Source organism: Grampus griseus (genome assembly GCF_964374135.1).
Source record: "Grampus griseus genome assembly, chromosome: 15".
Classification (NCBI taxonomy): domain Eukaryota; kingdom Metazoa; phylum Chordata; class Mammalia; order Artiodactyla; family Delphinidae; genus Grampus; species Grampus griseus.
Genome location: NC_139009.1, coordinates 22,462,405 through 22,481,272, shown reverse-complemented (window position 1 = coordinate 22,481,272; position 18,868 = coordinate 22,462,405). Strand labels below are relative to the sequence as shown.

Below are 18,868 nucleotides of genomic sequence, written 5' to 3'. Positions count from 1 at the left end.
AGAGCCTGAGAGCTGCTTCTAATGCATTTCCAAACCCAACCAATGTGGGGGAGGAGGGCATGGAGCTGACTCTGTGTCCACTTTACTCTTCTGATCTTCTCCAAGCTAAGAAGATCCTATATGCAGATATCAAACTTTCGGAAGCGGGTTAGATCCAGTCACAATAGCACAGATTGAGCACCTGTTCTTTGCCCAGCACTGTGCTGGACTCATTGAGAAACCAGGAGAGGACCTGGCCACCGCCCGCCTGTCTCACCTGAGAGGGGTCTTCTCTCCCTCCTCAGAACCTTCACAGTGCAATGTTAGCCAGACCCTCTTGAGGCTCTTTTTCTGTTACTGTCCTGTCTTGTTGCATCCCTTTGGGTCTCCCTTTAGTAGGCTGTAAGCTTCTTTAGACCAGGGTCCAAGTCTGCTCCATTTGTGTCTCTCCCTTAGTATCTATCTGGTCCAGGGCCTGGCACACAGTAGATCTTCAACAGAAGTTTCCAGTTCAAATGACTGATTAGTGTTCCTTGCCCCGACATGGGTACCATCTTGGAATGTGGGTTTGGCCTCATGGAGCGGACAGCTCAGAGGCAGCAGAGGGAGGCCCACGGAGGAGGGAGGGCCAGGCCAAGTGAGTGATCGCCTTTCCTCTTGTGTGCAGTTCACTGGCTGTTCACCACATGCGGGGCCAGTGGGCCCCACGGCCCGACGCAGGCCCAGTGCAACAATGCCTACCGGAACTCCAACCTGAGCGTGGTGGTGGGGAGCGAGGGCCCCCTGAAGGGCATCCAGACCTGGAAGGTGCCAGCCACCGACACCTACAGGTGGGTATGGGGGAGGGGGAGGGCAAGGGGCAGATCCACCCTCCCGAAGAGGACTGGGGTCCTGCCGTTGGGTGCATGCCTGCTGTCCTGGGGTGCCCGGGCAGGCCAAGGCTCCGAGGCCACAGACTCTGGCCCACATTGGAGTGTAAGGGCTGGAGCTGGGGAGATTCGGGATAATGGAGTATGGCAAGAAAGGAAGCTGTGTCCTCTGTCCTCAAGGAGCCCAGACTCATGTGTGGAGATGATATGCGTGCGCGCACCAGCTTCAGAACATTCTCTAGCTTTATTAATAACTGTAATTATAGTGAGCTGGTCTTTGAACTTCATGCTGTTCAAATAAGGCAATGAATGTCAAAATGTTTGGGAGACAAAAGTGTGATACACGTGCAAGATGATTTCTTATGCTTGACCCTCCTTTCCTGGGCCTTCACTGTGTGCAAGTGAAGCAACTATTCTGGAACTCCTATCCCAGGCCCAACCCCACAGTGTTCCACCAGAGCCAGGCCAGGCTGGAGGGAGGCCCGACTCCAACGGGCACTCAGCTAAGCGAAGCTAATGGCAAGGCCTAGACCAGTGGCTCCTAACCTTGAGCGGGCATCGGAATGACAGGAAGGCCAGTTAAAACAGAGATTGCTGGTTCCACTCGCGGAGTGTATGATTTTATAGGTCTGGACTGGGGTCCAAGAATATGAATTTCTTTTCTTCATGCTAAACGTTTTTACATTAATGAAGCAAATATGACAAAACACTGACATTTATTGGATGCAGGTTGAGGAGGGAGACACCAGTGGTACTCACTGTACTCATGGTATCCATCCATATTCATTCATTCACCGAGAATCTGAATTTCTAGCAAGTTCCCCGATGACGCCAATGCAGCCGCGGGGTTAACCACAGCACATGCTGTCATCCTCGCTCACCTTGATGCCGTGGGCAAGGCCAGTGCCGCAGTCCTCATTTTACAGTTGAGAAAACGGAGGCTCAGAGCGTCAGGAGCTTCCCACGGCCACGTGGTCAAGAAATGGCCTCCAAGCCCAGACTTCGGAGGGCAGCTCTGCAGAGGTTCCTCCCACTGCACACGGCTGGGCTGTGTAAACAGGAAGCATCGTAATTTTGCTGTCATTTGTGCAGATGCCCCCTAGAGGCTGAACACAGTGGGAAGTGAGCTGCTTCCCCTCCCGCGGCCCCCAACCCCCCGACACATCCTCAGCCCCCTGGGAAGGAAAGGGGCTTCTCAGGTTGCCCTGTTTTCCGCACATTCCCACCCCTGGGACTTCAGTGTAAATGCGTTCCGGGGAAAGCCCTGAGTGCTTTTTAAATGACATTCTGGGCAGGAATGCAATAACAAGGCTTGACTGCAATCAGATTAGCTGCTCCAGGTCCCACACATCCCTAGTAAATGGCCAAAGACCTCCGGCTACCCTTGGCCACGCCATACTGAGCAGGCCGGGCCTCCCCTTCCGACCTGGCTGAATTTCCAGGGGTCATCCACTGTCCTAGAGAGAAGGGGATGCATATCTGTTGAGGACCCACTAGGTATTCCTCCTCCTTTTCACAATGAGGTAGATGTTATTACTATTGTTTTTATCCATATTCCCTTGATTCCGTATGAAGAAACGTGTCAGGAAGCTTAGCAATAGATCTAAGGCCACTCAGTCAGTGACAAAGCTGGAATTTGAACCCAGGACCCTCAGTCTCAAAGTCTGTTGGTTCTTTCCATTAAAACTCCCACTCAGGAAACAGGAAATGGAAGGGGGCATAGGAATCATGCAGCACCCACCTCCAGGAAGCCTCCAGAAGTGAGAGCCTGGGAGGGGAGGCCCCACCGCTTGAAGGGATAGTGGCCAGCCCAGCCCTTGGTGCAGGTCCCCACACCCAAAAATCAATGTGAAGAAGAAAGCAGAGGAGCTGTAAGGCAGACAGAGACCTCAACACTTACCCCCAGCAAAACCCATTGTCCCATCCCTGCCCAGGGCAACTCCCAGGCTAGACTGGCTCGAAGTCCTCTGCGACTTACGGACGTCCTCTTGAGCTGCGTTCCTCCTGAGATAGTGTGAATCAGACCCACTTCCAAACTCGGGCGGGTTATTTAATCTCTTGAGACTCTGTTTCCCCACCTGTAAAAGGCGAAGGTTGGGAGTTGCTAACACCTGCCCAGCTGGTTGCAAAGATCACGTACAAGAGCCTCGCACATGCCCTGCATGTGGCAGGTGCTCCCCAGCCCAGGTGACGGCAGCGAAATCCCCTGGAGTGGTGTCAGGCGGTGGCCAGACAGCATTTCCAGGAACAGCCGTAGTTCCTGACTTCTCTGCTTCCAAGGACTTTTTTCTGACTTCTTCAGATAGGCCCTGCCTTTTGAAAGGTTTTGCCTGCCAAACTACACTTATTAAGTAATAATTCATTTTCCTATTTTTTATTAATCACAGCCACATCTAAGTCTAGCGAGGTTTCTGATCTGTGTAAATTGCCACGGTATAACCACCCGTGTTGCTACAAGCCCAGCCCAAATCAGAGAACGGTTTCCGTTTCTCTCTTTGGAATATTGAGACTAGCTCCCAGCCCCCAGCACTGCCCGCTGAACACTCCGAAACACGCGCAGGAGCCGTTTCTCTGTTGAAGCAGGACACTTCGAAGTACCCACATTTGTAAAGGGGACTCTTCTGATCGGGACTTTTTTGAACTGGCCTGAGAAGCACCATATCAAAATGGAAGAATCAAAGCCAAACAATGTTGCCTTTGGGTTTTTGTTGTTGCTGTTGACTCCTTGTTTTTTAACCCAACGAAGACTTACAGATATTCCTGACCCTCACCTCATCCTTGACCCTGGATGAGGCTTGAGACTTGGACAATAATGTCTGCTGGTCACATAACATCGCATCAAAGAAGCAGACCATTTAATGATTTGCTATACAGACCACATCGAAATGTCCCCAAGTCAGAATATCCAGGTTGAGAAGTCAGGTGCCCTTTTTCTGGAAGATATTTTCTCCATATTAACTAATTCTTATTTAGTAAGTGCAGTTCGTCTAGTGAGACAACCGTAGGACACACAGGAGGATGGATGTAAAAGGTTCTTGAGAACAGAAAGGTTGGAATCATTCCTTAGGGAGTCCATCTATTCCTGGAAGAGTGTGGCGCTCAGCTAGTTCTGCCTGGCTGCAGCTTGAGGCCTGGCATGATTATTGCTACAGTCAAGCTCTCTACCTACTGATCAGAGAGGTGAGGGAAAGCGAGCTATACTTATCAAGCACCCACTGTGTGCCACAGTGAGACGTCATTGCCTGGGGCTTGCTCAGGGATTCATACAGGTAAAAAAAAATAGAAAGAAAGAAAGAAAAAGAATCTTTTTTAAATTAATTTTTATTGGAGTATAGTTGATTTACAATGTTGCATTAGTTTCTGCTGTACAGCAGAGTGAATCCGTTATACGTATACATGTATCCGCTCTTTGTTAGATTCTTTTTCCATATAGGTCATTACGGACTACTGAGTAGAGTTCCCTGTGCTATACAGGAAGTTCTTATTAGTCATCTATTTTATATATAGTAATGAAAACACCTCCACTCTTAATTAACTGGTCATTTACCCGGTGTTCCTCTCCCATCTTCTACACCTTTGTCTGCTACCACGGAGAGGGAGAGGAAGGACAGGCCAGGAAGGAGACAGGTGGGATGTGCCAGGCTAAGTTGGGACTTTAGGGGCAAAACTTAAATCCCCATCTCCTCCCCACACACGCACACACTGCTTTCCTGCCCTGGGCTTCCCCTTCCCCTGGATTTGCCACTTCCTCTGTCAGAACAGGACAGGTGTCCATACCTGCTCCCCTCCTGCTTTGCACATCTCAGCGGACCATGTTAAGCACCTGTTAGGACACTATGCCTATATAAAGAGGTGCAAGATCCAGCTTCTGCCCAAGAGGAGCCCCAGTCAGCGGTAGATGTACAAACAAAGCATTTCAGTGTGATGTAGAGAGTACTGCAATGGAGGCTTACACACAGCCCTGTGTCAGAGGCCAGGGGAAGGGCCTGAGTTCAAGGATGGCTTCCACAGGGAGACAGAAGCCTGAGTTAAGTCTTGAAGGTGACAGAGTTGTCTACGAAGACGAGGGGAGGGCCTTCCTGGTGGAAGGAGCCCCTGGGGCCAGCCAGGGCCTGCAGGAGCTGAAGCAGGACCTGGCCCTGAGGCTGGAGCCTCACCTCCCGAACACGTTCAGCTCCTTCTGGTACCAGCGTGATGGTGGTGGTGAGAGAAGCAAGTGGGGAGGCAGGGAAAACAGAGGGAAGACTGGTGAGGTCATGGAGGCAAGAGTCACATGGGGCTAAACCAGGGCAGGGGAAACATGGCGGGAGAGGCCGAAATGTTTGGGAGGTAGAATCGGCATGACTGGAGGACTGGGTGGGTGGGATGGGAGCGGGAGGGACACCTGATCTGGGAGATTTCCAAGTCTTGGTTCTGAGCGCCCATGGAGGAGGGCAGCTAAGGTGGATCAGAGCAGGAGCGTGGATTGTGGGGTGTGTGCCGGGGCAGGAGCCTCAGCCTCCGCCTAAAATGGAGACACACACTGACTGAGTCCGGCTCCAAGGCCCGGGGGCATTTAGTGCGATTCGGTGTGTGACACCCCGCGCAGGGCCAGTCGCATGCAGATGTCAGCCAGCCAGCCTCTCGCTGTCCTGACTTCTTCCCCTCTTCATCCTTCCCTCCCTCGGCCCAGCCCACAGCCTGTTCTCCTGCCCCTCCATATCCTTCCCTGTCCCCCTCCTCCCCCAGCTTCCCACGTACACACACAAATACACACACGCACACGCATGCACACGTGCCCACGTGCACACAGATCGTCTATAAAAACTTTGATCAAGCACAGCCCACAGCTCCTGATGACAGTTCTCACATGGTTCACTTGTTCCTCGGACATCACGTACAAGAGGTCTCAGATCCCAGCTGGAGCCAGCAAGGGCCCCCAGCCAACCTGGGCCACAGCTGTTCCTGACGGCCTCCATCACTGACACTGGTTTCCTCACCTGGCTCCACAGACCAGCACGTGCAGCTGGATGACACCATCGTTCAAATCCACAGGCATCCCATGGAGCGCCTACTGCCTGCCTGGCTCTGGGCCGGGGTGGTGCGGTGCGAGGGGCCTCCGGTTGTCTGCCAGGCACTGAATAGGTGCTGCAGAACTTGTAGAGAGGACTGAGCCTCTGGAGCCTTGCAGTCTCTGCAAAGGCCACAGGGCAGAAAAGTTCAATAACAGTCCACAATGCCAATCAAGTTCTAAACAATTGTAGAAGAGAGTCACAAGTCATGACTCATTGCCAGAGTAATTGTGCAGATAGCCACAGCCATGAAGAGCACAGAGCAGGGAAAGTGGAGGGAGGGGGGCAGCACTGAGCAAAGATCCATGAGCCGCAGGCAGAATGAAGTTTGGGTTCAACTTCTGACACACTGTATGACCTTGAAAGTGTGCTGCCCCTGCTCTCATCTGTTGAAGGAGGGGTTGGAGAGAGAGGTCACTGACATCTCTTCCAGCTCTGATATTCCTGGGTCAGGAAGGTGGTAGGGAATGAGTGGACGATGAGTCTTACACATTGGTGCAAAACCGGAATGGAACTGGGGCAGCAAGGAGCACACGCCTCCACCGCTGACCCCCCGGGGGTGTCATCTGATGGCTCGCTTGACCCATCTGGATCATACGACTGTGTACCTGCACAGAGCTCTCGCCCTGACCAAGCCCTGCACATACCCAATGTCTCCTGTGCTCTCACAGCAGACCTGGAGACAGGATGGATACACAGGGCGGACCTAACTCTTCTGATTTCACAGAGGAGGAAACCGAGACACAGAGGATGGAAGGGACTCACTCAAGGTCCCACTGGGTGTTAGAGGCAGAGCCCAGAGCAGGTGTGGAAGAGAAATGAGGTGCTTCCTGCTTCCCCTGGTGGGGTCCTCTCACTCCTTCCCCCCCTCCACCGCCCCCGGCAGCCCCACCAAGTGTGCCGCTGACACCGCCATCACGCTGCACACCAGCTGTGCTCTCCTTTCAGGTTCCAGCATGCAGCCACTTTGATTTGCAGCTAATTCTTTATTTTAAGAAGATTCACAACTCAATTACATCAGGTAACAATAGCTCACAGTCAATAATACAAAACGCAAACCCAATAAACATCCATTCTGACTAGGGGACGTGGGTTTAGATGAAGACAAACAAAAAAATTACAGCATCAGCTCGTTGAGAACAGTATCCTGTAACTTCCAGTAAATTGGAATCACTGCGAGGCATTTTCCCCACTTGAGTGGCAAGTATTTTAATTTGTTGTCATTTGTCAACCATCAAAATAAGTTGTTTACAAGGGATGGGAAAAGGCTTCGAAGATTCAGGCTGAGATCATTATTCTGGCACAAGTCTGTGTAACACGATTCGTACAGTTCAGGGGTCCTCAGAGCACCAGGGCTGGCTTTATGCTCCCACTGCCTCCCTGTGGAAGTAGGTCCTGGGTGAAACTGAACACCCTTGACCCTGGCTCCTCGGCCACACCCTGCTCCACCTATTGCCCTGCTCTCTAGAATCTGGGGCCTTATTCACTCACCCCCTTCTGCTTCTCAGAAGTCACCCCAGGAGAGGAGTGGACAGGCTCCCCCAGGTGTACATTAGCACAGCAGTTACTATTTGTTACTCACTAACTACCCTCCAGGGGCTGAACTAGGCCCCTTATAAGGGGCACTATCTCATATAACTCTCACAACAACCTTTTAAGGTAAATATTCTTATCCCCCTTTTATAGATGAGGAAACTGGAGCTCAGAGAGGGTACATAAACTACCCAAGGTCACACAGCTGGCGAGTAACAGGGCCAGAACCAGGAGAGGTAAGCAAGGTGCCTTGGACACAAAAGTTCAGGAGGCTCTGGCTGTCAAGGTTGACCAAGTGCAAGGCCAACACCCGGGCAGGAGATGTCTAACCCAGTTCCTGGCCCTGAGTGACGGAGTTGGATTTGGATCCAGGTCTGTCTGCTTCCAGCCTGTGCTCTTTTCACTGTGGCGCAGCCCACCCAGGAGGAGATGGGCCTTCTAGTAGCAGCTAGAAGTTTCCAAAGGAGTGAAGCTCTGTGGCAGGATTTCAGGCCTCACAGGGCTGATGAGGGAGGCACTACCCCCTACCAGTAGCCCAGGTGGGCAGCCGCCAGTCCCGTGTCTTTAAGGCAATAATAGTCCAGGTGGAAACGTGGGGCTGAGGCCATCACGCAGGAAAGCAAACTCCAGCTGCTGACACCTGGGTGCCAATCTCTACTGTCTCCTTTTGGGTCTGTAGAGCTGACCCCAGCCCAGAGTCCCCCTTGCACTTGGGAGCAGTTTGTAATCTTTTCAAACCCACTACTTACCCTCATGAGGGCGGGGGTCCTCATTTTTTTCCTTGGTAGGGGAAGCTGAGGCTCTGAGAGGTTAAGCAAGTTGACCCAAGTCACACAGCCAGCAGAGCGCCCAGGGTATGACTCAGAACTCAGGGCTCTTTCCATCCACTTCACTGCCAAGAGCCAGGTCAAGACCCAAATGGGGCTGGAGTTCAGACTCGGTTGGGGGCAAGAGAAATAGGAAAGAAGGCTTAGAGAGGGGAAAACATGTCAGGAACAAGCAACTTCTAAAATATAATGCTTTGGCTAAATTTAAACATGTGAAAGAGTTCAGAACGATTCATAATGCATGCGAATATGCAGAAAGGATGAGCCGGGTACAGCTTTCCTCTCAGACGTAGCAGGAGTGGGCAGGGTGAGGACTCCCTCTTGGGCCGCAGTTTTCCAAGCCCACAACACCTTCAGATGGAAACGACTTTCTTAGGTAACCTGCCAAAGCCCCGGAACCTTGGAGGGGCCAGCAGGACAGATGTGGCCCGTCTACGCCCACGTTGCTGTCTCTACACTCCACAGAGTCTCTGGAATGCCCAGCACCACCCCGGCCCCAGGCTTGCCTTCTCTGAGCTAAATAATTCTGCTGTTTTCCTTTCACCAATGAGCCTTCCTTCTTCCTCAGCCTTTTAATTGTCCTTATCACCTCTCCTTTTCCAATGGGTCAAGAGCGAGGGTGTGGCTGAGGGTCTGAGTGAATTAGGATGGGCCAGTAGCTTCTCAGACCACTCTCGTGCATCATATAACCTCGCAGCAGCATGTCGGAGGGGAAATGGGCTCCATGAGGGGAAATGTCGAGCTCTGGACCAGGGTTTGCCCGGTCCAAACGAACCCCTCTGGGCCTCGGTTTCCTCAACTGCCAAGTGAGATTGCTAACAGCTACTGTCTACGGCTGCTGGGGGGACGCCATAGGCACTCACGCCTGGCACATTGCAGGACGCTCAGGAATTGGCCCTACTTCCCTCTGCAGAGCTACGACGCCCCACTCCCCCACCCCCGCGCCTAGGTTTCCTGCCTCTTCATTCACGTTCACACAAGCCTGACTCGTACCCTCCACCTCTTTCTGCTTGTCTGGGTCCTACCCAACCATCATCTCCACCATGAAGCCGACTTCAGACCCACACCCCACACGCCCCAAACCAGCCAAGGCCTCCAGCTCTGCTGCCTCAATGTCTGTCGCAGTCCTCCGCCTCTTTCCCGGGCCCCGAGCACCTGATGGCCCTGATTTGTGCCGAGACCTGCCACTTTCTCGGGGCTTTCACCCATTATCTCCTTCAGATGTTGAACCTTCCCATGCCCCTGTGAGTTCGGAAAGGAAAGAATGGTCCCTCTTTGACGAGGGAAGGATCTGGGACTCTGAGAGGTCCACTCCTCACATGGAACCCCAGAGCCCTTTGGTGCCTCCGCTTTGCCTCCCCGATATAACCACCCCCACAGGGAGATGTCATAACTCTGTCTCCCCAATTTCTTTGGAAGTCCCCCGAGGGCCTGGAGCCCATCTCCCGCCTCGTCTTAGGCACGTGGCCTTACGCCAGTTTGCAATGATCTCCCATCGGTGCCGGGCCCCGGAGACAGGACAGTGGGCTCAATTCTCCTTCGCTCTCTACAGAGACCTCAGGTCCTCACCTGCCACGTTAGCCATCAGCTGGCCCTCCAGGCTTGTCTCTGCAGAACAGGCCCAGGCTCTGCCTTAGGAAGGCCTCCAAGAGGCCCCTCCCATGCTTGGAACACAGGACATTTCCTAGAAGTATAGGTGGAGAAGCCACCGTGTGCGCACGTGTGCAAAACCATCTTGCAGCTCTCCCCGGAAGCTTTTCTTCAAGGACCTTGGATCTGAATATGCAGGGACTTGAAAGCCCCCCAAGTCCCTCTCCCTGGCAGCCGGTCTCTGGGGAGGCGTGTATATCGGGCTCGCGAGCTGTCTTCAGGGCACACCGCTGTTCTGATACGGTTCATCAGTTGGGTCCTTTCTCCCCCATCCCTGCTTGACTTCAACTCAACAACCTAAGAGGCAGCAGAAATACTCCCGCATCCCCACTTGCTGGTTTTATTTTCATCATGATTGGTTGTTTGTTGTCCACACACACATTGCTCCAGAAGGAGTTGCTGGCGGGATGCGAATAAACAGTCTGTGCTCGTAAACACCGCTCTCCTCAATCATTCCATGTGGGACTCCTTGTGTCTGGACCCCGTGGGGAGACTTTAAAACATTGTACCAACTCAATTACTGCTCCTTCAACCAGTAAGAATAATAATAAATACTTAGTGGGTGCTTCTTACTTGCCAGCCACAATTCTGAGACTTGCGACACTTCATTTCTTCAATCTTCACCACACACCTGGGCTAGAAGGTAGGTTTTTCTTATCCCCATTTTACAGATGAGGAACTGGAAAGTTCAATTACTTGTCTAAGGTTGACCACATGAGTTCTTTGCTCTTGGACAGGGAGAGAAGTCCATAACAGGAAACCCCAGGTATTCAGGACACCATCACCCCAACAGCCTACATTAATACAGACTCCCCCTGTCTTCATCTCTTCTCTCTCTCCCTACCCCCCTTCTCCCTCTCTTCTACCCCTTACTAGTTCTTTACCTTCCTAGCTCTGTGAATGAGGCATCTCCCTGCCCCTCTCTGAACTTGACCTCCCTCTCCTGACAGTGGAGAGAGGACCCTCCTTGCTGACCTCATGGGCTGATGCAGGGGAGAGACCTCCAGCACGAGGGTGGTGCGCTCAGCCTGTTAGGAGCCGCTGGGTTGGCAGGAGGGGAGTCAGTCTTCATACCATGGCAGGAACCCATGCGCTCTGTCCTGTTGCAGCATATCAGGCTACGGAGCCGCTGGCGGGAAAGGCGGGAAGAACACGATGATGCGATCCCACGGCGTGTCTGTGCTGGGCATCTTCAACCTGGAGAAGGACGACGTGCTGTACATCCTGGTCGGGCAGCAGGGGGAAGATGCCTGCCCCAGTGTAAGTGCCCAGAGCGGGGGTTTCTCCTCCACACTCACCAGGACCCAGGCAGGTCCCTCAGAGGACACAAACACTGCACACACGCCTTCGGAGACCTCACGTTCAAAGATGGCGGGACTCACCCTTTGTTCTGCCTGCAAACGCTCCTCCCTTTCCAGGGCCATTTGGGTGCATGAGAAGGTGGGTGGTGTGGCTTTGGGGGTCGCACATCCCTACAGGCACCGAGGCTGAGGCATGGATTTTATGAGCAATCTTTAAAACTGAAGAGCTGAATTCTGCTAAAATGGGCAAATGGTGGTTCCTCTTAGCACAAGTGCGAGTTAAAGCCCACTGCCTAAGCTTTCTTGCAAGGGCACCATTGTCTTTAGCCATATTATCATAAACAGGAAAATACCAGACTAAACATGTCTTGTTCAGCTCAAAATCACAGACTCATAGCCACATATATGCATATAAAACCACAGAAAAAGTTCTGAAATATACAGATAACAGTGGTTGATTCTGGAGAGGGGACTGGAGTTGAGGGTGCTTTGTCAGTAATGTCTGATATTGTTACAAAAATAATGCATTCACATATTATTTATTATTTGTGTGATTAAATTTTTTAAAGTATATTAAGCACAGACTCAGAGCTGAAAGACCATGTAATCCACTACCCCCATTTCACAGATGAGAACATGGAGACCACAGAAGTGAAGGGACTTGTCCAGAGTCACTCATAATGCAGCACAGAGACTCTGGCTCCTATTTTTGCTGCCCCAAACTTGCTTGGGGCTCAGTTTCTACAGCCTTTTTCCCTTTTCCACTTATAACACATCACTTGACAAGCCAGACTGTCATCCTCTGCAGCCCCAGAGACAACCCTTCATTCTGGTTCCTGACCCCACTGGGTGTGTCCAGCTGTCAAACAGGGAGAGCTCCAACAGCAGTACTTAAGAAAGCCAGTAGTGGTCTAAAATGACCAGGAAGGGGAGACAGTGGAGACTGATAAAGCAGCAGCCATGCCTCTTGCCTGTGCTGGGGGACGCAGGACCCTGGTGGTGCTGGCTGTCTTGATGGGAACTCAGCACTCTGCAGGGGGTTCTCGGCATTGGGCCATGCCACGCCCTCACCTGAGGGTGAGCTTCTGCACTGGGTGGGACCGGGGCAGGGATCTGGGTTCTAGGTCTCAGGACCCAGGGCTCCTTCCCCAGAAACTTATTCAAGAGCAGAGTTGGAAGACAGATGTGGGAACAAGAGCTATGAGAAAGCAGTTCAATTCCACTGAATAACCTCAAGGCTCCTAAGAGCCAGGCCCCAGGCTGGGAGCCAGGAGTAAAGTATGTGCCCTACCCCCAACCCCACCTTAGAGGCTGAAAACCAAGCAACAGGAGTAAGCTGCGCAGGCGCAAGCTTGTGCGTGAGAAATGTCTGGACTCTTTTATTTAGCAACTATAATCAGGACTTTCCAACCTGATTGTTAAGTGTTAAGCCATTGCATTACAAGCCGCTGTAATTTTCACAGAAATTTATTGAGTGCTAATGTAATTCTTCCATCTAAGCAGAAAGATTGCATTGACTTCCGCAAGGAACTTTTACTTGATTGGATTGCCATCAATTACGTCTTTTCACAGGACTGAGTCCTTCTTTTTTAATTCAATTGTAATCTACTTGTTCCTCTGGACTGCTGCATTTTATCATTTTATTAATCAACCTACTTGCTCTCAATCCTTGGATGTGCCAGGGAAGTTCCAAAGAAGCCAGGGACAGAGAGCAGCCCCCTCTGCTGGTCGGGTCGGGCATAGCATGGGCGTGGGGAAAAGAATTGCTCTTCCCAGTTGCTCCACACCTCCGCCCCTCAGGAGTCATTTGAGAAAGGGAGAAAGACCTTTTACAGGCACTACCTCAATCTCCAGTCCTCCCTAGGCCGAAAAATGGACTTCACTAGAGAACGAAGTGGACCCCAAGAATTAAACTTGCAGGCTTTGGCAGCTCTGCTGGTTCTACTGCATTTCTGCGTGGAGTGGCTCTTCCCGTGTGCCTGGCCAACCCAAGCCTGGAATGGGCTCCAGCTGCTGGAACCACCCCCCCCACCCCACCCCCCCACACACACACACCCTCAGCCCCCGTCCTGTACACTGTAGGCTGTTTAGCAGCATCCCTGGCCTCTACCCACCAGATGCCAGTAGCATCCCTCAGAAATGACCATCGAAAATGCCTCCAGACATTTCCAAACATCCCCAGGGGAGCAAAACCATAGGTCTAAATGTTAGCTTCCACCACTACCATCACTCACAAGGCAAGTATTGTGAAGGGCCAGCCCACACCCACCCAGTTCCCAAGTCTTTCAAATGTATTCAGCAAATATGTATTGAGTACCTACTACACGCCAGTCACAGTTCTAGGAACTGGGGAGATATTCATGAACAAAAGGAAGACCCTTTGCTCTCATGGAGCTTACATTGACTCCAGGGGAAGAGGGACAAACAGACAATAACCAGTAAACGTAAGTTCCTCAGGACACCCAAAAGAGACAGGATTAAGGTGCATAGAATTAGGGTGAAGGGGAGTCAGGTGTGCTGGAGTTCAGAGGCAGGTTGCAATCGTAAATAGAGTGGTGAAGGGAAGCCTACCGAGAAAAAGACAGCTGAGCAGAGCCCTGAAAGAGCTGAGGGACTGAACCAGGAAAATAAGTGGGGACTCCGGCAGAGCAGAGGCCGAGTCCCCAGGCGGGAGCGTGCCTGGTGTGCTCAAGGAGCAGCCAGGATGAGTGGGTAGAACAGGAGGGAGAGTAGGTGAGAGACGAGGGAGGGGTGATGGGGACCAGGTCAGGCCATCAGAAGAACATACTGAAGCCATAGGACGGTTTTGAGCAGAATAGTGACCTGAAGCGATTTGCATATTAGCTCCTCTGGCTACAATGTGGAGAACAGACCACTTGGGCCCAAGGGAGGAGTCGGGGGCAATGAATCTAATGGCTATTGCATTAATCCAGGCAAGATGATGGTGGCTTGGATAAAGACAGTAACAGTGAAGGTGGTGAAAAGCGGCTGAATTCTGGGTGTATTTAGAATATAAAATCCAAGAACTATGCCCGAGCCACTGGAAGGAGGGAGCTGCCTTCACGAGAGCTGGGGCCCGCTGCGGAAGGAGCAGGTTCACTGAGCTCAGCTGATCTGGTAGACGGCCAAGGGGAGGCTGCTTGTGGACAAGGAAGACAGGCCACTGGCGTTCAGGAGAGAGGTCTGGAAAGGAGATGCAAATCCAGGAGAGGTCAGCATAAACTGAGACAGGTTGAGATTGTCTAGGGAGTGGTGTAGATGGAGAGGACCACGGGCTGAACCCTGCAGACCCCCAACATTTAGAAATGGAGAAAAGAGGAACCAACAAAAGAGGCGGGGAGGGGGGAGCCAGGGATGTAGAGGAGACTCCAGAAGTCAGGTCAAGAAAGCGAATCATGGAAAAGTGATCAGCTCCTCCAAATGCAGCTGTGGACCCAGCAAGATGCAGACTGAGAAGCGAATCAACTGTTCCCTCCCCCCACCCCATTCAAAGGAGACACCTGAGCCGCCGGGGCAGCGGGGAATGCGCTGACGCTGGGCTCTAGTTAGACAAAGGCCATCCTGCAGCCCAACTGCTCCCTCCAGCAATCTCCAGCCATCGGCAAGTTCCTTTCAAGGGAAGAGGGCATCCCCAAGGGGTGGGGGCCCCACTGCTGCCAGGCAAAGGAGAGGAGGAAAGGGAACATGGTCGGAGGGTATGGACCTTCTTAGCACCACTGGTTCGCACTGGGCAGCTCCCCAATTTCTTTTAGTTATTTATTTAGACTTTTTGGCTGCATCGGGTCTTAGTTGCATCACGTGGGATCTTTCGTGGCGACGCGTGGGCTTCTCTCTACTTGTGGCGCGCGGGCTTAGTTGCCCTGTGCCATGTGGGATCTTAGTTCCCCGACCAGGGCTCGAACCCGCGTCCCCTGCATTGGAAGGCCGATTCTTAACCACTGGACCACCGGGGCAGTCCCGCAGCTCTCCAGTTAATAGAGGAGGACAGATCCAGACAGATGGCCCAGCAAAGCTCCAGTCAGGAAGTGAGACTGGACACTGTCTTCTGTGCTCTGCTCTGCCTAGCTGGCAGCACACACTTCCATGCCCTGTCCCTGGCTCTGCCCTCAGAGCATGCCCCTTGCATCTCAGGCCCTCCCCAGGCAGCGGTTGGCAGGGTTTCCTTCCAGCAGACTCCATGCCACTCGGCCCCCGCCCCAGCCCTGTATGGCATTGCACATACACAGGAGAAATGTCAGCTGTCCACAGTAGCAATGCAGACCCTTCCACCCACACTAAATCCACTCTAAAACATATCAAATTATTTCCATCACTAAATCCAAAATGCCATAAAACAAATTGCATCTCAGCTATTTATCTGGAAATTTCTCTAGTACTCATTCCCGGCACCCCTGAGTGCTTTAGCATAAGGAGTCACTCAAGATGAATTGCCACGTCCACTGGCTGGTTACACAGCAACATTCGATGAAAATTTGATGTTTTGTTGGCCTTTTTTCTATTAAGCGAAAGCAGTCATTTTCCTCCAAGGTCAGGCCAATGCGTGGAGAGTTCGTCTCAGCTGCTGTGACTGACAAGCAGGGTGGCTGTTCTTGAAACTCTGCCCTCTTTATTCAGGGATTCCAGGCTTCTGGGTCACAGGAATTTCCAGCATGTCCCCAGAGACTCCCAGGTGCCTGGGCCCACACCAGGTGGAATAAAATCTGAGTTTGGCCTCCCACTGTTTTCTTCTCTTTACAAGATACTTCAAACTGCAACTTCTCAAAAAACCTCAGTGGCTCCTCGCTGCTTAGAGAATGAAGTCCAGCTCCTTCTCTGTTTGTATTCAAGGCCTCTGTCCAGGATCTGACTGTCCAGTTAGGTTCCCTCTACCCACTCCCATTTACACTCCCGCCAGCACTGTCTTACCGCATGGGGCCTTTATCACCCCCTCTTCAGAATCCAAAGGATCCAGCAGGTCCTCCTGGACCACCTCTCTGTCCTCAGATGGACTTTTCTGAGCCAGAGAGACTCCTTATACTTTTCCCCCCAAATACCACGCTCACCTCCTTCCCTCTGGACTCATGCTGATCTCCTCCCCTGTAATGTCCTAATTTTCTCCCATTCTCAGTGTTTAAAAATCTCCCCATCCTTCAAGGCCCAAGTGAATGCCACCTCCCCCAGACAGTCCTCCCTGCTCACCAGTCCAGCAACAAAGCCTCACTCTCCCTCCTCAACTTCCCATGCATTTTCTTCTAAGCTGTCCCTGTGGTCCTTCTCCAGGACTGCCCAGAGTGGAAGTTATCTGTGTGTAGTTTTTGTCTCCTCAATTCAACGGCAAGCTATTTGAGAGATCGTCAGACCCTATCTTTAAACATAGGAGGTCTGTGTGCTGGGAGGTAGAGAACCCTGGGCACAAACCTGAGGTGCTTTTTGTTTCTCCAGACAAACCAACTAATCCAGAAAGTCTGCATTGGAGAGAACAACGTGATAGAAGAAGAAATCCGCGTGAACAAAAGTGTGCACGAGTGGGCAGGAGGGGGCGGCGGAGGGGGCGGAGCCACCTACGTATTTAAGGTGAGGTCTGGGTGCCAGCTTCCCCAGGGCAGCGCCTTCTCTGTGTCCTGGTGTTGGATCCTCAGGACAGACCTGGGAATGAACACCTCGGGTGCTCTTAGCCCCATTTAAAGTTGAGGAAACCAAGGCCCAGAGGGAATATAAGGTTCCCTGTCCGTCCAGGAAAGGACAGGCCCTTCTCATGTTGATATGCCAGCTGGATTTCACCACGCACACCTTTGCCATCCTGCTTCAGAGTCCCAGAGGGTCCCACTGTGCCCTCCTCTGTCCTAAGGTGGACTTTTCTTATGTCATCGAAAATAGGCAAAGGTTTCCTGCTGGGTCTTCCTGCAGGGACGGTGATGCTGAGGGCTTAATCTTGAAGTTGTGGGGATCAGAGCAGAGACCCTGAGTGTGCAGAGGAAGGAGAGAGGAAGGAGAGGAGAGAGACCTGCTTCTGCAACCAGCTGCCAGACCCCTGAGGCTAGAGAGGAACTTCAGGAAAGGGGCTGTAGAAACAGCCTCGTATTCAGAAACATTTCTATCTCCTAGTGCTTTTGCTTTACGTACTGAACCTGGACTAATACACGAGCCTGGGGCTGGAGGGGATGGAAGAGCTGATGGGTTGTTGTAACGTGAGATCAGGGTCCTCAGACCACTGAGATGTCACCCACTGCCCAGCAAACACTCGGCCACATTTAAACATTTAAATTGCTCAGGGGTCTCCAGAGTGGGAGCCCCACTCGGTTTCTCAACCTCTGAATGTCTCCCCTGGGCAGATGAAGGATGGAGTGCCAGTGCCCCTGATCATTGCGGCCGGCGGTGGCGGCAGGGCCTACGGAGCCAAGACAGACACGTTCCACCCAGAGAGACTGGAGAATAACTCCTCAGTTCTAGGGCTGAATGGCAATTCCGGAGCCGCAGGTAAACCACTGCAAGCCCACCCTCTCCCAGAACATTCTCCCGAGACTGTGTGAGCGTCAGCTCGGCCGGGCGCCATCACACGCCTGTGGGCATCTTAGTCGCTGGCCCTTGAGATGCTGGGAGCTCTGGATACTGGTACCGGGATCAAGAGAGGAAGGGCAGGCCACACGCTGGGGACCCAGAGGCCGCCTTGCCAGCACGGGGTTTGGACTTGCAGAAGGTCACTGAGAAAATGAGGCAGGCGGCAGCAGTCTGACCGCCAACCCAACCGTCCCCGGGTTTTACCAAATGCAACTGGATGTGAGCAGGTGGAAGGAATCTGGGCAGAGTCAGGCCCCCGGGCCCCTGTGGCTTGTTCGTACTTCCGGGCCCCGGGCTGCCAGGGCACACATCTCCTTGCTGGAAAATCTCTTTCTGGAATCTCCATGGTTGGGCTCTCTGTCTCCTTAATGAGAGCCAGCAACGCAGAAATAGGGGGCAGACACCAAAGGGGATGTGACTTCTCTGATTCCTCCCAAGTCAGCCATTCCTCTTTGTATTTTCTTTTTTCCACAATCAGATCGAGGGAGGATTTTTGAAGATGTTTAAGATTTGAGATTAATTAAAATAAACACTCAGACTTTCTCTTCAATTGAGAGAGAGATAGAAGAAAGAGGAGAAGCGGTCACAGCGAGGAATTAGCGCAGTGATACAGTGCCCCTTACATCCGTCCAGCATGTAATAAATTACAAAGCACTTCCACATCTATTATACATGTGCTTTTCAAAACAGTCCTGTAGGGTTTTCCAAACATATCATTTCATTTTACAGAAGAGTCAACAAGCTCATGGAAAGTTGGTGGATTTTTTTCCTCAAGATGGCCAAACTGTTTCGTACTTAATCCGTTTTTTAAAACACTGCTGTTGCTGTTTTTATTTTTACGCCCATCGTTTTCTTTTCCACACATTTGCTTGAAGGCTGCAAGATAGAGTGGGGGTCGGAAACCAACTTAGCTGGGGACTGTGCAGGACGCAAGGGTAGGGTGCTCCGGGCAGGAGGGCAGACCTGGTATCAGGCCCATCTCGTCCTAACTTGTTCACTAAGCTCACAGCCCCGAATAGCCAGCAGAGCCCACTTCCGGCTAACGGCGCTGAGGGGCCTTCCCTCCACCACGTGACATCAACCACCTTGACTAGCCCCATACCCACCCTCTGGCTGGCAAA

At 52.1% G+C, this 18,868-nt stretch overlaps 1 protein-coding gene across 1 annotated transcript in view; it reads left to right on the top strand.

Annotated features, from left to right (window-relative positions):
• ALK (ALK receptor tyrosine kinase) overlaps positions 1-18,868 on the top strand; it is a gene marked incomplete at both ends in the record, with an annotated part of 728,930 nt that overhangs the window by 669,640 nt on the left and 40,422 nt on the right. Inside the window, 4 exons of the mRNA XM_082672737.1 lie at positions 647-809; positions 11,019-11,169; positions 16,632-16,763; positions 17,522-17,666. Coding sequence (XP_082528863.1) covers positions 647-809; positions 11,019-11,169; positions 16,632-16,763; positions 17,522-17,666 — 591 coding nt within the window. The remainder of the gene's footprint in view (positions 1-646; positions 810-11,018; positions 11,170-16,631; positions 16,764-17,521; positions 17,667-18,868) is intronic.